Source organism: Bombyx mori, chromosome 1, assembly GCF_030269925.1.
Source record: "Bombyx mori chromosome 1, ASM3026992v2".
NCBI lineage: Eukaryota > Metazoa > Arthropoda > Insecta > Lepidoptera > Bombycidae > Bombyx > Bombyx mori.
In genome coordinates this window covers 17253436-17272360 of record NC_085107.1, presented here as the reverse complement: position 1 = coordinate 17272360, position 18925 = coordinate 17253436, and the positions used below count along the sequence as shown (strand labels likewise).

The following is an 18925-nucleotide window of genomic DNA, read 5'->3' as shown; positions in this document are numbered from 1 at the left end:
CTACCATTTAAGAACACAGAAAGAACAAGAATACACGAAAAGTGTAACAGAGATCCTGTACTATAGCTATTCTAAAAATATAGAACCTTCTAGAATAGAGAATTTCAGGAACTACGAAGAAGCTTTGGTTCTATGTATTAAGTAGTATGCTAAAGTGGAGTAGTCCGAGTAATTTTCTGAGATGATTCCGCCATTCCCATCATAGCATCGCTATATATCATATTGAATATTATAGGGGCTGTTTCCCGGATATCATTTTTTTTATTTCTTTTTTGGGTGGACGACCTTACAGCCCACCGGGTGTATTGTGGTTACCGGAGTCCATAGATATCTACAACGTAAATGCGCCACCCCGGCTACCCCGCCCTTCAAACCGAAACGCATTACTGCTTCACGGCAGAAATAGGCCGTGCGGACTCACAAGAGGTCCCACCACCAGTAATTACGCAAATTATAATTATGCGAGTTTGATTTTTATTACACGATGTTATTCCTTCTCCGTGGAAGTCAATTCTAGACATTTATTAAGTACGTATTTCATTAGAAAAATTGGTACCCGTCTGCGGGATTCGAACACCGTTACATCGCTAGATACGAATGCACCGGAAGTCTTAAGCTACGGCGACTTCATATTCTGGAATGAGCTCCACTCGTAATATAGCTGATGTACATGGATATCGGTGAATGCTTCCAGTGCATGGGTTTTCTAGCTATACTATTCATAGGATTAAAAGTCGCGGTTAAAGAACTCTTTTCAACTTAAGATCCTAGCGTTGGAATAGCACCGACATTCTGACATCTAGACTTCATTCTAGAACTAAATGGTATACAGCGTATTGCATTTTTATTTAAGCAAGGGAACAAAGCCTCACAAATTAAATCAAATAGTCGTACGACCACTTAGACGAAATTATGTATGTCTTCTTTGTCGATAGTACACGATGTTGTCAGGACGTAGTTAATTAGCGAGTTAATAATATTAGACAGGGACTCTGTCTTTCAGGGTAAAATTAAATTGAGTATGTAGATCACTAAGCTATTTATATATTACTCACATTTTAAATGTAAATGAAAAGTTGAAAAGCACGTATACTTTCCAGCTGTTCAATTATGACCATTTTGTTTTATATCTGTAAAACTGAAACTTTAAGATCAGTCTTTATATTCACAATATATGTCCGAAGCTATATTTCTTTCATTTGTTCGAATAATTATTATAATTATATGTTTTAGTGAACATAAGATTTCAATAGACGTCAAAAATACTTTGGACTTAAACAGTTACTTCTTATTCTGATATAGATATATTATTATAATTTATTAAATATAAAAAAGGACTTAAGGTGACAATTTTACCGCCATGGCTGTATTGCGTAGTCCGTAGTGGGGAAAAACCTTATAGAGAATAAGTTCGGAGATCTAAGTCTGATCTAAGATCTAAAAAAATTTTAATTATTAATTTGGTTAATAATGTAGAATCATGACTAATTCTGAATTTATTACTATCCAATTAATAAAATAATTACATTGGATTGATTGCAGAATTACTATCGCAGTTCTTAAACAGAATACTTATTTTCGAGAGATAACATTAAAGTCTACAAAATGAAAATAAACGGCGTTCTGAATCAATAGAGTGGGATATTTTTAACTTAGCTAACCGTCCGAAATGTGAACAATAATTATACAAGCTAATACCAACTCACTGTAAAGTTTTACTGTCACGTTTCGTCTTACAATTGAAATAAACAAAATCATTACGTTGACAAAAGCGTTGTTTAGGGATATTTAAAAATCAATCAAAATTGAACCCGATCAACATTGAGACAAAAAAAGATGTGGTGTCGTGGGACACCAGGTAGGAACGAAGTTCCTTCGGCTAATGTAGAATCGGCACAATTTGCAAAAAAAAAATCGTGTTCAATTTTATGTAGGTTTTCTTGATTTTTCTCTTAAATTTTGCTGATTAGTTTTTATTTAAGTACAGGAAAGTATTTTGGAAGTTCAGTATTTTTCTTACGGTTTTACTATCACATTTTTTTCAGTTCGGTCGCGCAGCAAAATCCCTATCTCGTCCAAGCCTGCCGTAAGGAACTCCGTTCCAAAAATATTCGTAAACGAACAATATGAAAATCACATTATTGTTACGAAATTTATACAAACCCCGTAGCTGGAGCTTCACTAATTGTGAAAACAATTAGACGGGTTCATTAGGGCTACGTATTAATGAGGAAATTCCATACTTTGCTTGGTCCATTTCTGTGTGCATTCACTTCTACGCAACCCTAATATTTTTATCGCTTCGATGGGCTAACGATTCTGTATACACGAACGAAGACATGGAGCTAAATCAAGGATAAGTAGTAATGTCATGACATCACTTAACATCATCTTAATTATAAGAGTCAGTAAGTTAAATCTTACTATATTTGTATTAGACTATTAAGTACAATTCCTGTGGAAATACATTTATATCTATACGCTTAAAAACAGTGTAGTATGAAATTTTTTTACTGAATTTTTGTACCACTCAGAAGGGGAGAGCTAGAGCTGGTGTACAAAAGAGGGTGAGCGACAGACGGCAAATCACGCTTTTAGAAGAGATTTTAAATAAAACGCTGCGGATCGTGTGAAATTGAAATGGAGTAGATAAACTGCTGATTCATAGATTTTTTTTGTAGGTTTCGTCTTATGTCCAAATTTTTCAGAACTATAATTCAGTATTACCCATTCTGCTGTCATCTCCCCGTTTTATGCGCCATGATAACAATTTGCATAATTCGACGTTCATTAGTAAAATTATAATAACAAAATCAACTGCAAAATGCGCTTATAATGGTCCAATTATATTTATTTATTTTTTTACGTATTTTTGTTGTTGTTGTTGTTGTTGCAGTCCTAGGGTACCCCGCTGGTACACAGGTCCCTCAGAAGTTGTCTCCTCTTTCCTGTCTTGCGCTGGCTCTTTAAGATTACTCCAGGTCATGCCGGAAGTCCTGATTTCGCTTTCCACGGTGCGTTGCCAAGTGTGCAAAGCTTCCAGGTCTTCTCTTATAAATCCGTACCTATTCGCTGGTAGCGTAAGAGGCTATTCGAGCTACGCGCGGACGGGTAAGTGAGCTCACGGGCTCAACTTGAGAAAATTTGCTCACATTAGCCCTAGTAAGAGCAGTGCTTCGCAGAATCTACTACCGGATCGGAATCGCGACCCACTGGGAAGATCCGGCGAGTAACTCAGCGGACTGTGACTATGGGTTAGTTTGTTAGTTCTTAGAGTGTCTCCTATCCAACGCCAAGTTCCTGTCGGCAATGTTTTGTGCGATAGGGGCTTGGTCACATTTAGTCCAGAGGTCTTTATTAGAGATAGTGTCTGGCTAGAATATGTGGAGTGTATTATTTATTTATATTTGATAATTTAAAACCCGGAACACCAGCTTAGAATTAGAATGGTGAACTGATAGCACTATTACTACATACCCACGCACAGTAACATACATAATATATCGACTTTAAAGAAGAAAAAAGAAGTTAATTATTTATCGTTTCCGTCTAAACTTTTCTGAAGTTTAGTATTTTCTACATTTTATTAGTGTACTAAGAGGGATTTTAATACGTTTAAATTTAATTTGAAATAAACTTTAATAACGATAATTTTTCGCCTTTATTTGAATTAGGACGGACTATAGCGGTTTTCTTGGCAATCATCAAGCTAGAAGTGGTTTTTAGTGGCTGTAGATATTCAGACGAGCCTCTCTTGGTACTAAGATGTTATCGGAGCCTGCAGTCTTTACAAGCGCATGCCGCCTCCCAGATCCCAAGGCTCAATTGGACTGTATACCCTTGTTCCATCCATCATAATGCATGATTACATAGAGTTAAAAATAGACGGGAGGCGTCCACCGTTTGTGCGGCTTCACAGTAGGTCCCGCACACCGGAAAATTCGTTTAGGGATAACTGTATGCTGTTTTAATATTTACTGAACGCTATTGCCTGTTGCCCCTACCCCAGTGGACTAATGTAGTCGCTTTTTCCGATTCCCAATAGAAGAGATGGGGTGGTGCTATTCTTAACCACTCTACCATACAACCAAACAGATTTATAAAAAAATTAGGATTGCCCATGTGCACGCTCGGGACAAATAATAAGTAAATTTGTGGAAGTAATATTTTATTTGATTTTTAGTCCGATAATTAACTATTTTGTGGGAATTATATTTTATAAAATGCGCCAAAGTGGTTGCATGCAAATGCACAGATAATGTAAAATTGTTCATAAACGTCAAACATCATTTTGCGTTTCGTTTCACGGTATTTAGATCTTGAGCAGTTCAGTTATTGTTCGATGTGTGAAAACCGGCATGCGTTTTTTGAATGCTATCTGAGTGCGTCCCTGTTTAGTTTGTTTACTTAACCCAAAGTAGCTTTTACTGTTTACGTAATTCGATCAGTTAACAAAATACATTAGGCTGATTTCGATTTGCGTCGATAGTTTGTTGCACTTTTAAATAAATCTTGCATTATTGCATGAATCATTTTTAGACATCACGTAACTGATAAAAATTGGCCATGGCCATGCTAATGCTTAAGGAAGCTCTGTTAGTTTTCGGTTTTACAATGAAACTTAACTTTTTAAGATAGACGAATGCGGCTATCGTGGTAGCAAGCTGTCACAGTTACGGACTATACGGACATTAGCAATGCCAGTGCAGAGTCAAACTTCTGTTTACCTCTGGAATTTCGTAGCTTCTGAATTAAAAGCATATTTCTTTTTGTGCTGTAACGATATTATGAGGCTTTGGCAATGGTAAGTCGGTATAGGTATTGCGATGTATTGATTATGTCCCGGAACAACCGTATGTTTCGGCTTGAAGCCGAACACCTATTATTGTACAAATGCTTTGATCCTCTAGTCTTAAGGTGGGTAGAATTCTTTGGGATGTCATTTCTATGGACTGATTATGTCATGGTATACAATTTCAAAATATGAGTATATGTCATGTCCAAGTTCCAAATTGTCAAACGCTCAGATTAGATTAAAAGAATTGAGTGTTTTTATGATTTAATGGTAGATGAGGTCACAGTCAGACCTGGAAGCGCATTGCCTGGAGGGCGGTTGTCGGGAGCATGGGCGACCTAACAGGTCCTACTGCAAATACAGCGTCAACGCAACCACGACCACTCTGACAAGAGTGTCCGACTGAGAAGAAGAGGTCACAGTCCACCTAGTAACAAGTGGCTAGTGGTGTCGTACACATTTATAAGCATCTGTAATCCACTGAGCTAGGTGACCCATGTACTCGTAATGAGCTTCGCGACAGTCTTTAGTACTAAGCTGTTTCATACTAAAAAAAGCGTGCGCATTCTATGTGGAAGGTGTTCCACGATGAAAGAATAACGTAGTGTAATGAATACGTAAAACGCAGCTGCTATGCATTAACTATGTTTCGCTATGCATTATGTTGAGAGTCTGAAACAAAAACGCGCCAATCTGCCAGGAAACCGAATGGGGACGTGTAGTCGTGAATTCTAAAATTACAGTTTATTTACAAATAATACCGAGTCGAGTGTACAGTTATGTGCACGTATCGACTAAGTAACATTTCCTACGAACGCCGTCTAACGATATTTCTTTATGTTACTAAGGATCATTGTTTTCGTTTTTCAATCTTATACCTTTAAACGAGCAATTCTTGTATATTAATATATACTTATATAAAATTCTCGTGTCACAGTTTTCGTTGCCATACTCCTCCGAAACGGCTCGACCGATTTTAGTGAATCTTAGCGTGCATATCGGTCAGGGTTGAGAATCGGCTACTATCTATTTTTCATCCCCCTAAATGTTAAGGGTGGTCCACCCCTAAATTTTATTTGTTATTTTTTAGACAAAAAATTTTGTTTTTATTTTTTTATGATACAGCATACAAAAATACATACAACCCTAAATTTTCACCCCTCTACGATCAACCCTTATTTTTGATTTGCTAATTAAAAACTTTAAAATTTTTTGCGAGAATTTTGTTTTTATTTTGTCATGACGTAGAATAAAAAAATTCATATTACTCTGAAATTTTCACCCCTCTACGATCAACCCCTATTTTTTATTTGTTAATTATAAACTTTAATTTTTTTGGCAAGATTTACATTTTTATTTTTATTTTGTCATGAATTAAAATAAAAAATCGGATGTTACTCTCAATTTTTCATCCCTCTATGATCAACCCCTATTTTTTATTTGTTAATTATAAACTTTAATTTTTTTGGCAAGTTTTTTATTTTGTTTTGTCATGACTTAAAATAAAAAAATCATATTACTCTCAATTTTCACTCTTATACGATCAACCCCTATTTTCCCATCCCGATTAATATTTTTTTTATTCTATGCACAGATCCACAATAAGGTTGCAAGATGGCAATCAAATATTATAATTGTAGTACGACAAATTCTTATTCAGAGTTTATAATTTCAAGTTCCTTTAATTATGATTTTTTTTAAATTGAATTTGATCTCCCGCCCTCGCCGGTTGACTACTGATCAACTATCAATCGATCAGCTATCCCCGTCTGATGCCACCATTCATCCAGCAAACATCACGTAGTAGGGATGAGGACAAAGCCGGTCTCCTGTCTTACTTTTTTTTTATGGGATTTTATGACCTGGTAACTGAGACCTTTAAGTCATGTCTTATTTTAATTTATATTCATATTTTTATGAAAAATGATATTATGAAGTGAAATGATATGAAGATGATTAATTTGAGACATTAATCAACTAGGATGAAATTAAATGAAATGAAATGAGATGAAATATAATCTCAGAAAATGGTGGTCATTTACTTTTTTTGAGGGGACTTTTTGGAGGATCCCGAGAAGTTACGTCCAGCGGGTTTGTTTCATTTTCCCACATTTGTGCACTTTCACAGATATTAAACAGTTAATAAACCACCATTATTACACATTTAAACCCGAAGAAACACTAAATAGACAAAATAAAACACATCACACAACTTCACTCCTCGCGTTCCCGCCAAAAAGTCCCTGTCTTACTTACTCACTATACATCATAAATTATACACTTAATATTATTATATTTGAGAGCTATACAATACTATACATTATTCAGCCATGTTTTTTTTGGTTTTATTTGTGTATCAATAGTATGTTCAGTAGGTCTGAGAATCGGCTACTATCTATTTTTCATACCTAAGTGAAAAGGGTTGTCCGTCCACCCCAAACATTTATTTTTAATTTTAATTTTTTGGATATTTTTTTTTGTTTATAATGAAGTATTATGTGGTTAAATGAGGTTTTTTTTTACAGTAGAATTTCCCTAGCAATCTTATTTAAGGCAACACAACGTTTGCCGGGTCAGCTAGTATACTTATATAATCTGAATGTCGGAAACGGCTCTAATGATTTTCATAAATTTTAGTATACCTACAGGGGATTTCGGGGGCGATAAATCGATCTAGCTACGACTTATTTTCAGAAAATGTTGTTTTATTCATGTTTTCAATAATCAACTCTTCCCGACATCTATTGGCGAATAATAATACTATTTTTCTTAATTGAGGGCAACTAACCGATTTGAAGACACAACAAGATGGCGTTATCAAAAAAAAAAACGAGCAAAGCTCGGTCATCGTCTAGTGTTATATGAGTAGATTAAGTATGTGATGGTTACTGGTTTTAAAACTTAAAGCATCGAATGAACTGTCCTAATACTGTCTTCAATTTGACATAGCGTGCTTAGATTTTTTTCTGTGCTACATGTATGTGAAAGACGTGTTAGATTGCAAGCAATTCCTATAGTATTTTTATTAGACAATAGCCACTAAGAATTCCAGGCGATTAAACGATTTTCTTCCGTTATCGCGATTCGTAGGCGTAATAAAAATTGTATTTACAATTTAATCTCGATCACTTTTTACTGGTGGTAGGATCTCATGTGAGTCCGCACGGGTAGGTACCACCACCCTGCCTATTTCTGCCGTGAAGCAGTAATGCGTTTCGGCTTGAAGGGTGGGGCAGCCGTTGTACCTATACTGAGACCTTACAACTTATATCTCAAGGTGGGTGGCGCATTTACGTTATAAATGTCTATGGGCTCCAGTAACCACTTAACACCAGGTGGGCTGTGAGCTCGTTCACCCATCTAAGCAACAAAAAAAAACTTTCAAATCGACATTGTACTGCTTACCAATTTTTATTAAATAACATTTGGCGTGGCTAAATTACTCGCAAACTAAAAAAATAATCAATAAGTTCATATTTTTAAAATTTGAACGTTTTCGATACATTAGTCATGATCTTAAATACGAATGCGGCTCGGCGAGCTAATAATTATTTTCGTACTTTGGTAGGGCTTGCAATAATTTCCTTGTTCTGTGATTTAGTTGTGTTGGAATTCAAGTCGTGATAAACCATTGATATGCCTACAAGCTTTCTGTGTCTTTTTTAAGAACGAGAGAGCCTGAATTTTGGGTTCAGAACAAGAATGATATCAACACACATACATGGATACTCCGACAGATAGAAATGCTCTCAATCTACTGAAATAACAAGTAGCGATATGTATATATTATAAAAAAAAAAAAACGTATTGACGTCATCACATATGCATATATAAATAGGATAATGTATTCTTGTTGGTGAGATAATAAGTATTGCAGTTTAATACTTCCATTAATTGGTGTCATCATAATATGGTAGTTGAACGGTTCTGGGAACATGACCGCACTCGGCTTTTAGACCACACTCATGTGTCATTGGCGCTTATTTAGTTCTGCAGATTAGGCTGGTTCTACAACAAGCGATGGGCTACACAGCGCGTTACTGGGAACTGTTATATTTAATCACTTTTGAATTTTTCGATTTTTATTTCTTTGTAAGTATTTTTTTAGAAAATTAACTCAAAGTGTTATAAATAAAAAGTTAATAGAACCAACTAGACGTTTTGTGATATTTGTTAAAAATTAATGCATAATATGGTTCATGACTGCGGCACGATTCATTAACGGTGCTCTTATGTACCACAAGCACCGGTCACCGTCCTCGTCGAACCCGTCGCTTGCGACGAAGGGCTCGACGAGCGAATTAACCCATAGGTAGACACAGCCCACTGAGTTTCTCGCCGGATCTTCTCAGTGGGTCGCGTTTCCGATTCGGTGGTAAATTCTGCGAAGCACTGCTCTTGCTACAGCCAGTTTTAGCAGCAATTCCGGTTAGAGCCCCGTGAGCTCACGTACATGTTAGGACGAAGCTGAAATAGCCTCTCAAGGCTATCAACACAGGTAGGAAAAATGTTCCATTGGAGTAACACAAATTTATTAACGAACCTTTTTTATTTTATTATTCAAAACTAAATTAGAAATAAATAAAAAGAGTTTCTATTGTATGTTTTAGCAATATTATTATAAATACGTAGGCTACAAGTGCTCATTGTGACCGAAACTTTGTTGACTTCGGCATTTATCAAGATTGGCTTAATAAGCAGGCCGTGTGAGTTCTACAATAATATTTAATGCCTTTCGGTTTACGACTACATTAAATTGAGCGAATTTGTGTCTCGTCTATTGAAGGTAATGCGATACTAGGATTTTATGGGCGTACGCAAATTGATGTTAATAAAATGGTGGAGCAACTAGAATTTGAACGAACTAAGCTTTATTAGTCAGTACGTACTGCCAGGAAACAAGATGGTTGCATATTTCAATAGAACTCAAGAGATTCAAGCTTATTGAATTTTCATATTAATTTTTAGATGGGTATTTCAAAATTAAAATTTATATTTATGTAAGATAATTACAACTCCAATGTATGTGACGTGTCAACTTTTGTGTATATTATTATAATATACATATTTCTTAAATCATTTCCGATCTAAAGGTTTATAGCTAGTATAAAAATATAACTGAAAAATTAAACATTTAGTACTAATCGATTAAGAAGGGCGTGATCGTTTGCTTTTTTACTTATATAACAAAAGGATCAATTAAACCCATTTCTTTCGCTGATTTCAATCAGAGATGCATGTAATGTGTTATAATTAGTTATCTATATATTAATACGTGAAGCAAAAACTTTGTATCCCTTTTTACGAAAATTGCGCGGACGGAGGAGAATGAAATTTTCCACACTTATAGAAGAAGTGTACAATGCTAATATTTTTTTAGAATAATGCATAAAAGATACATTAAATCAATAAAGAAAACATTACACACACTACGTACCATGATTTGACGCACACACGCATGCATACTATTTATTGTCAAACTTTTATTCTTGACGTCTGTTCTCAAATTGAGATTAAATATTGTTTGTCTTTGTTAATATTTTTTATAGTGTAGTCTTGGCGAAATTTGTGATTATAGAAGTATAAAATACAATCATAATAGTGTACAAACTTACAATTCCAATTAATTATAGTCGAATTTCGACTACTGCGGGACCTCTAGTTTACTATAAAATTAAAACTTACTTAATTTACGATTGGTATACATAAAAAAAAAGAGAGATTACTGCAGCATACATAATTCGCGATATTAAAGACATAAGATCGAATATTAGGTGTAAGGCAAAATTTCAAAAAATTATGTAAGGACAAAAAATTGCATGGACGAGTCTGTATAACAATGATTTTTATTAGGCAAACGAGTGATCGAGCTCATAGTACATCTGGTGTTAAGTGGTTACCGAAATCCATAGACATCCCAATTTGTATACCGTCACCCATTTTGATACTAAGGTCTACACTGTCTATAGTCTCAACTGTAATTAATACATGTTCGCTGTCCTTTCTAACTGGAGCGTATGACTGCTTCATCGCGGAAATAGGCAGCATAGTGAAACCTACCCGTGCTGGCTCACAATACACCACCGATAAAAGTATACTGGCCTAAATCGTTTTTAGTTTACAGAATTGTAACATGACTTATTCCGCACGTTACATTCGCGGAGATCTGATTCTTCGCGACTCGTAAAGGCTATAAATTTAGCGATTGTTGACAGTTAAGCAGAACCTCGTGCTCGTTGCGTGTTTTCCAACTGCGAACACATTCAACACTGTGCTCGATCCAGCAATGTTTCATAATTTAAGGCACCTTTTAATGTTTCCGGCTATAAGTACTTTAAAACATTTCTATTAAACTGGCAAATTCATTTAACACTTACAGTGATTTGAAACAAAAAAAAGTAGATAGAAATAACCAAATTTTCTCACAAAAATTAGATCCAGTACTTAATCAAAGGTACTTTAAACTTTAATTTCGTATTCAAGAATAGCCGTTTAAGCTTTGAAAGCTTGTTGCTGTGGTCACGGACAAATTGAATGCGGCTAATAATTATCTTCAAAGCTTTACAATCGTACACATTTTGATGCATTCAAAATAAACAGTTAAATAAGAAATCATAAAATTAAAATGTAAAACAAGTCACGTCGGTAACTCGCGGACGCTTGCATTATTTTCTAAGGTACCGGATAATAATTTATGTTGAGACACTGTGTCGAGCACTGTGCGTCCGTGTTGCTGTGGGCTGTACAAAACGCTCCACAGAATCGAGCTGGCCCATTAGCTTGCTGGTCGTGTCGTTCACACGCGCAGACGGATCATGTTGGACTAACTAAAATTGCAAAGAAATCCCCCGTTGTTCAGACGACCCCACACTCCCCTAATTGGGGCTCGAGCGTCGATTTATTTGGGAATCATGACCTCTGGCGGTCGTTTTAATGACGACTTTATGATCTCTGTGTCCGGTCGTTGGCTTTTTAGCATTTTTGTCGTATTAACGCTCGAGACGCGACCTCCTTGAAACTTTGTAATTTATACAGCCGTTTAATGTACTGTAAGGATATGATGTAACTGTATAGGAAAAAAAATAACTTGAATGCTTCTTTTAGTTTGCGGCTTAAACGCTGCGTCATTTTTATATTATATTGTAGTGCAAGACAATTTCTAGGGTGGCGATTCTAAGAATTTCAGGGCGTTGTTTCGCATTTCAATGATACTTCGCAGAACTGACTTTATTATTACCAGAGGTCGGGTTATGTTGTTTTGTTGTTCGAAGTATAAAATATTGTCTATTAGTCTCTTTGAATGATAAGATAGTAAAAGAAATTGAGACGTATTTTCCGGTTATTTAACAGAGATTCAGTTTTGCTGATCTCCTGCTCTCCTGTAGATATTTTCATTTATGTTATGCTTATTGGTATTGTTAGTGACAAAATTAAAGAAATACTGAACTAGAAATCGGTTAAGTTAAAGACAACATAAGACCGCAATTTGTGTCGTGTGTGCTTTACAGTTGATTCCCCGAGATTGTTTTAGTGGAGGAAACGGAGGAGAGATGTCTTAAATTAGGACGAATTACAAGTGTCATTTCGTGGTTACATACTTAGGATTGGGATTATGTGCGGATTGGTATATAAAGGCTCGTGATTGGACGAGGCACGCCCCATCCCGCCCCCGCGCTGTTCTTGATTTGACTGCCCCACTTGTTAGAATATTCTTTGAGAGTTTTCCCACGGGACCTCAGAGTGTCGGTGCCTCAGAATTCAAAGATATAGTCAGTTCACTTTGGGGCTTCGGCCATTGTATATGAATGAGACTTATCTGGCACTGTATGTGTTCTAGCATTTAGCGTTGTCTTTTTTTCTTTCCGTTTCTTTTCTTTTAGTATTTATTTAATATTGAATTGTTTTTGAAGTCTAAAATAAATAACACAGTTAGAAATTACATCGTTTTCCTCTTCTCTGAAATGTAATTCGTTACATTATGACAATTTTTATTAATAAACTGCTCTACAACAATTAACCATACTCATACTTGTAAAATGGAATGTGTGGAACATTCAAAATGTGTTTAACGTGTTTATTATTTTATTATAATATAACGCTCGTACATTTATAAATGAAATATAGAAGCTTGGAGTTTATTTAGTTAGTTTATGTGTTATATTAATTTTAATGAAGCAATTATACAATATTTCATCGATATCGAAAAACCTCCATGTTAGATTTTTGGAATATTACGTTATATTAATTATTCAAATGTCTTAAGCATGTTGCGTGTTTCTTTATTTTCTTCTTTTCTATTTCAGGTGTTGAAGGCTGAAGACATTTACATGGAGGCAGAGGACGTGGCAGACAATGAATTCTTGGAAGTTAAGCCCAAAGATCTCGGTCTTGATGGACATCTACGACGACTGAAACGTGGTCTATTTGACAGTTGGTTTTGTAAGTAGTAATTCATTTGAAAAAAAAAAAAAAAACTCTTAGATTACAGAACTACACTTGCCTAAAAACAGATGTCAAAAACGATTTTTGGTTGAGATGATGATTCGTAATAGGGTAGAGCTGAATTATTATTTGCTTTAAATATCGTGATTTGCATCGCACGCAATGTATTATTATAAACAGAAATGGATGGACTAATTGTATCTAAAATCTCGAGATGGTGCAACGAGCATCTTCATAGCATGTTCATTAAATTTTAACTCAGTAAAATGACAAGTATTTGTGCTGAATTTGGCAAATGATTTTTTCTTTTCAGTTCACATAGCAGTAATAGTTCATAACTGTTTTAGCTTTATAAAAGTCTTCAAAGAAAATCTTTTGAAATATGAATTTAGAGCACTGTTCATATTTCAAGCACTTGGCACTTACGCTCTGTTCCTCATATCAAAGACAATTTGATCATTATACATAAATAATAATAATATTAGCAACTATATTTATTATGTTAAACATTGGCTGAAGAGGTGTAAAAGAAGTCATTTTTAATTGACGGACCACGGAAGGGAACCATCCAATACCAAATTTAGCGAGAAATTTCTCAATGTCAATGATTCATTATCATAGTAAATAAATTTTTTTTTTAAAATGCAAAGCCAAATTACATCTCCAATGGATCGTTACTGGGCAGGATCGCATTCTTTTGCCGGTCGCCCAATGGTAGCCACTAGTCGCTAGTGCATCATGTTTGTTTCTGCTGCAAAGCATTCTTAAGTAGTATTTTGAAAGGTGGTACAGCCATTTTATAATTGTTACTTCAATCTCATGTCCCAAAGTGGACGGTACATATTCGTCGTGACATTTGTGGGCTACACTGAATTGAATTCCGGCGATATCTTATTAATTTTCATTTACGGGTTTAAAAATGTGTTTTTCATTACAGCGCCTTTTGACACGTCTTCGACTACTGAGGCGCCCCCTGAAAACATCGAGTCGATCACTGAAGACGATGCGAGCTTGTAAGTTCGTTTTGCATTCATTCACAGTGAGATTAGCTTTAAAGCGTCCGTGACCTAGCAGTAGAAGTGCCAAAAGAAAAAGCGGGCAGATGGGTCTTTGAAAAATCCCTGGGTTGAGACGATCTACTCATCCCCTTGTCCACCCCAGCACCACGCACCACCTGAACAGTTTCTTTCTTCGTTTCTGTGTTCTTTCACATTTCAGACTTTTTTGTCTCTGACTTATCATCTGTCATCAGGCTTTGTAAGAAACTTCACAGTAGTTTAGTTGTACGACATCCTCCTTCTAACCTCCTTTCAAGAGGTCCCTCAGCTATAGATAGGGACTGGGCATCTCCTTTGACATTAAGTGGTTCGTGACCGACGGTGATCATATACCACCAAACGGGCCTCATGTTCGTCTGCCTGGAAAGTAATAAAAAAGACAAAACACGATGTAGGTCACACCATGCATAATAATATTAATCAACAGACAACATTTTTCTAGTGACTAAATCGCGATGATGCAACCCTTTAATTTAAACTGACGTTAGAAATCACACGTAGGTAATCGTTAGTTTCTACATAAACACGGATATTGAAACAATCTTCGTTTAAACACACGTCGAATTGGTCCAAGAGTATTTAAGAAGCGACGTCAGATTCGCAGATGCAGGCGAAGGTTAATTCTTGATTTAAAAAAAAATAGCTTTTTAATAATGATAGCCGATCGAACGAATTAATCATAAGACGGGTAAGCAACCTTACCCAGGGGGGCACATCGAGTATTGATTCTTCATTCTCCTCCTTGCTTCATGTTCCTCAATGCTGAGAGTCGTGATATTTTCGGAACACTCCCATTCCCGATCCTGCGGACAGAATTCAAAGCAGTCGACGTTGCCGAAAACATGTCATTTCGGATCCTGCCGATTCACTGACGGGGCTTTTAGGTATCTCAAGCACCAGTCTCGTCGAACCCGTGGCTTGCGATGAAAGGCTCGACGAGTCAATTAACCCATAGACACAGCCCACTGAGTTTCTCGCCGGATCTTCTCAGTGGGTCGCGTTTCCAATCCGGTGGTAGATTCTGCGAAGCACGGCTCTTACTAGGCTTCGTGTTAGCAACGTCGTCAGGTTTCAGCCCCGTGAGCTCACCTACTAGTTAAGGTTACGGTGAAATAGCCTCTCAAGGCTCATAGCTCTCATAGCTTAGGTAGAAAAAAAAGGAACACTTTTGTTTGGACTATGTTCCTTGATTCCTTCCTGTCCTCTGTGCAATTAATAGCGACATTATCTTTATCCTTCTTATTATTTGTCCATAATATGTAGTATCTCAATGTTACGCAGGAAATTAAGAAGATACCTTTTCAACTGTGTCTCCAAATTGGAACAACGTTAATAGTTTTCGAACAAGAATTTGCCGTTACTGTGTTTTTTGACATATGGGATATCTGTAACAAAATAACATTAATATATTTTTAACATTTCAGCGACAGGAAAGACGACGATTTGGACACCGAAGGCTCCGGCTACCCGGAGAACAGAGTCGAGCCAGAAATTAAAGAAAGTATGTATCAACTGGGACATCGATCCTAGTGAACTGTAAATTTTAGGTTTTATAGATATATAAAATTAAAATTTACACACTCAACGCCCAAGTTAAGATAATCAAAATATCCTCATGTACCTACACGATAAATAAAATTGAGTATTAGTATACCTAATGTTTTGAGGTAAATATATTGATTGCGACAAACCATCAACCGAGGATCCCATTGTTTTTTTTAATTTTTTATTGCTTAAATGGATAGACGAGCTCACAGCCCACCTGGTGTTAAGTGGTTACTGGAGTTCATAGATATCTACAACGTAAAAGCGCCACCCACTTTGAGATATAAGTTCTAAGGTCTCAATTATAATTACAACGGCTGCCCCATCCTTCAAACTGAAACGCATTACTGCTTCACGGCAGAAATAGGCAGGGTGGTGGTACCTACCTGTCCGGACTCACAAGAGGTCCTACCACCAGTAATAATTGTTCAGTCCTAACACCTACCACCAGGAATAATTGTCCATTGTTCAGTAATAATGGTCACTCATCACTAAGTCGACGTGATATTAACATTGTATAAACTGAATTAACAATTTAATAGATAAAAAATACTTATGAATAAAATTACCCATTTAATTTTTTCAGAGACCCTTCGTGTTACCTTCGTAGTCATGGAACCATATCGAGAAGAGTACGTCAACAGAGATTCGATACAGTTCCAGAACTTATCCAAATCTCTTGCTGATGAAGTCAATAAGCTCTTCGAATCTTTGCCTGGCACACAAAAGGCTAGCCTAGTGAGAATCCAGTGAGTACATATTTTAAGAATAATATACTTTTTATTAATATTTATAAAATAGGCACTAATTTTGTTTTTAAATTGTTCAGCGTCTTCCAAATGGGATTAATGGGAATAACGAAATTTAATACGAGCTTTTTATCTCTTGGAAAAATTAGAATATATTATAACTTCAATTTTTCATATAACTTAAAGAACTGTTTTCATCTTCTACAAACTTAAGCCGTTAACACTTTCGGTATGTGTTTTTGTTACTCAAGTTAATCGATCATCGCACACATGATAATGAAAAACGATGTCGGGTATTTAAAAATTAATGGAATCATACAGACTAGAATTTCAATTTCCGAGAAAAGATTCTATATATGCTTGAATAGTATTGTTTGTTTTATGTTAGTTAATTACATAGCAGTTATTATTATTACGTAACTGAGATCTGAAGGTTTAATGTTGGTAACGTCATTTCACATTGATTATAAGCTTTCACAACATTACGAAGGTAATGAATAGCTCAGATTCCTGTTCATATCCCTTTTGGTCCACTTTGGAAGAAGCAGTTGTGTATCTTATACATAGCTTACTCATATTATTTGCGAACTTATGAGCATATGAAATGAAATTAAATTTATTTCGAATTAGAATACGTATTGTAGAATTGCTTATAAATATGCTCGCTAAAAACTGCAGTCGTCAAGAGCTTTGCAGTGAATGTTTGATTTTTGTTTGTTTTCTATGTGAAGCTTGTTTTGTAGTATTTAGTTACAGTATTGAAAACCTTTGTTTATTTACACCCAACGCTTGAGAAGCTAAGGTCGCGTCTATTTATGCTAAAAAAAGGTCTTTATCAAGATTCATGGATTGATTTTAACTTTTTTTAAGTCCCGACTTCGGATTGACAATATTCTTATAATAAATTTTCAATTATAATTTTAAAAGTTGAAATTTTTGGATAGCCGTACTTTTGCCTCTAATAACAAGACACAATAAATAATAAGCACTCTAGTTTATAAAGTTTCGATGAATACCAATTGCTAAAACTAACACTTAACAACTACTACATTCTCATTTTCAATAAAGTAAACGTTTTACTTTAATTTATAAGCGAAATAAACATTGGCAATTAAGGCGATGCGCCTGAGCGAAGTTTAACAGCAAACAAATATAATGTCTTCATATTAAATAAAACTTCATTAAAACAAGTACCTACTCCTTTTGCTGCTCAAAAAAAAAAAAAATTCATTAAGTTTTTTTTTTTCTAATTATAATTTGCAACGCTCTTCTTTCATCTAAAATCGCTGTCAGCTTTAACTTCACTACACAAGCGAATCGCAAAATTAGCGTCAAAACCTTATATAATACAGCCTCGTATTAAAAGCCTCGCTCTTTATATTCTAGGTCTTGCGTCTCCGACGACTTCTCCTGCAAAGTTACTCTGGACATTGTAACAACTGGATACGACAACACGGACGTGATCGCTCAAACCCTGAGAGACCACATCAGGAACCGAAGCATGCTAGGGAAGGTCACAGTAAACGATAACGATTTCAGCGCTTTTGTTATTGATTCAGGTTTGTTTTTATTACACTTTTTTCTCCTATTTTCTCTCCTAAGACAAACACAGAGATAATCGAACAGTGGCCGGCAGGAGGTGGATGGGGAGAGCCGAAGACCGGACCCAGTGGTATGGATTGAGAGAGGCCTGTGTCCAGCGGTGGACGACTGTGGGCTAATGATGATGATGATGATGAAACACAGAGATCAAGAAATCCAATCGCTGTACACGTCTTAATGCTTACAAATTTGAACACATGACGACTTTTTTGTTTGTTCTCGTAGTCAGAAGAACTTATTCCCTCTGGTGTCTTAAACTAGTATTTAGTACTACCTAGTCTAGCCCTAAGTTCTGTTACAAATCACACTGCATTTTTTTATAGAAGTAATGTAATATTATTAAAGTTTATACCTATATAATTATTAAAGTCTCAGCAAAAATTAAAAAATATATCCTATTCGAAATGGCCACCTTTGGCTTTTATACAGGCCTTTAATCTGTTTGGCGACACATTGCTCCAAAGTTTTTTAAGAGACTCAATGTCACCGTGTCGTTTAGAGCAGGCCATGTCTTCTAAAACTGACCATAATTTGAAGCATAAAGGGTTGAGGTCTGGGTTAGATGAGGGCCGTTGGTTTCAAGCCAAGCTTGGGTAGTTCGTGCCGCGTGACGAGGTGCAGAGTCCTGCTGGAAAGTCCACGGTATATTTTAAAAAAGTGTATTGCTGAGAGGTTTTACAACATGATCCAAGACTGTATCTTGATACACTTTGGCTTGAAGTTTTCAATCCTTT

General features: G+C 35.8%; 1 protein-coding gene across 7 annotated transcripts in view; it reads left to right on the top strand.

Moving 5' to 3' along the window:
• Positions 1-18925, top strand: part of LOC101737749 (basement membrane-specific heparan sulfate proteoglycan core protein) — a 208590-nt gene that overhangs the window by 48375 nt on the left and 141290 nt on the right. For all 7 annotated transcript variants that reach the window (XM_062670557.1, XM_062670550.1, XM_062670555.1 and 4 more), the window contains exons 2-6: positions 13099-13234; positions 14175-14250; positions 15720-15796; positions 16427-16589; positions 17976-18148. In XM_062670557.1, coding sequence (XP_062526541.1) covers positions 13099-13234; positions 14175-14250; positions 15720-15796; positions 16427-16589; positions 17976-18148 — 625 coding nt within the window. The remainder of the gene's footprint in view (positions 1-13098; positions 13235-14174; positions 14251-15719; positions 15797-16426; positions 16590-17975; positions 18149-18925) is intronic.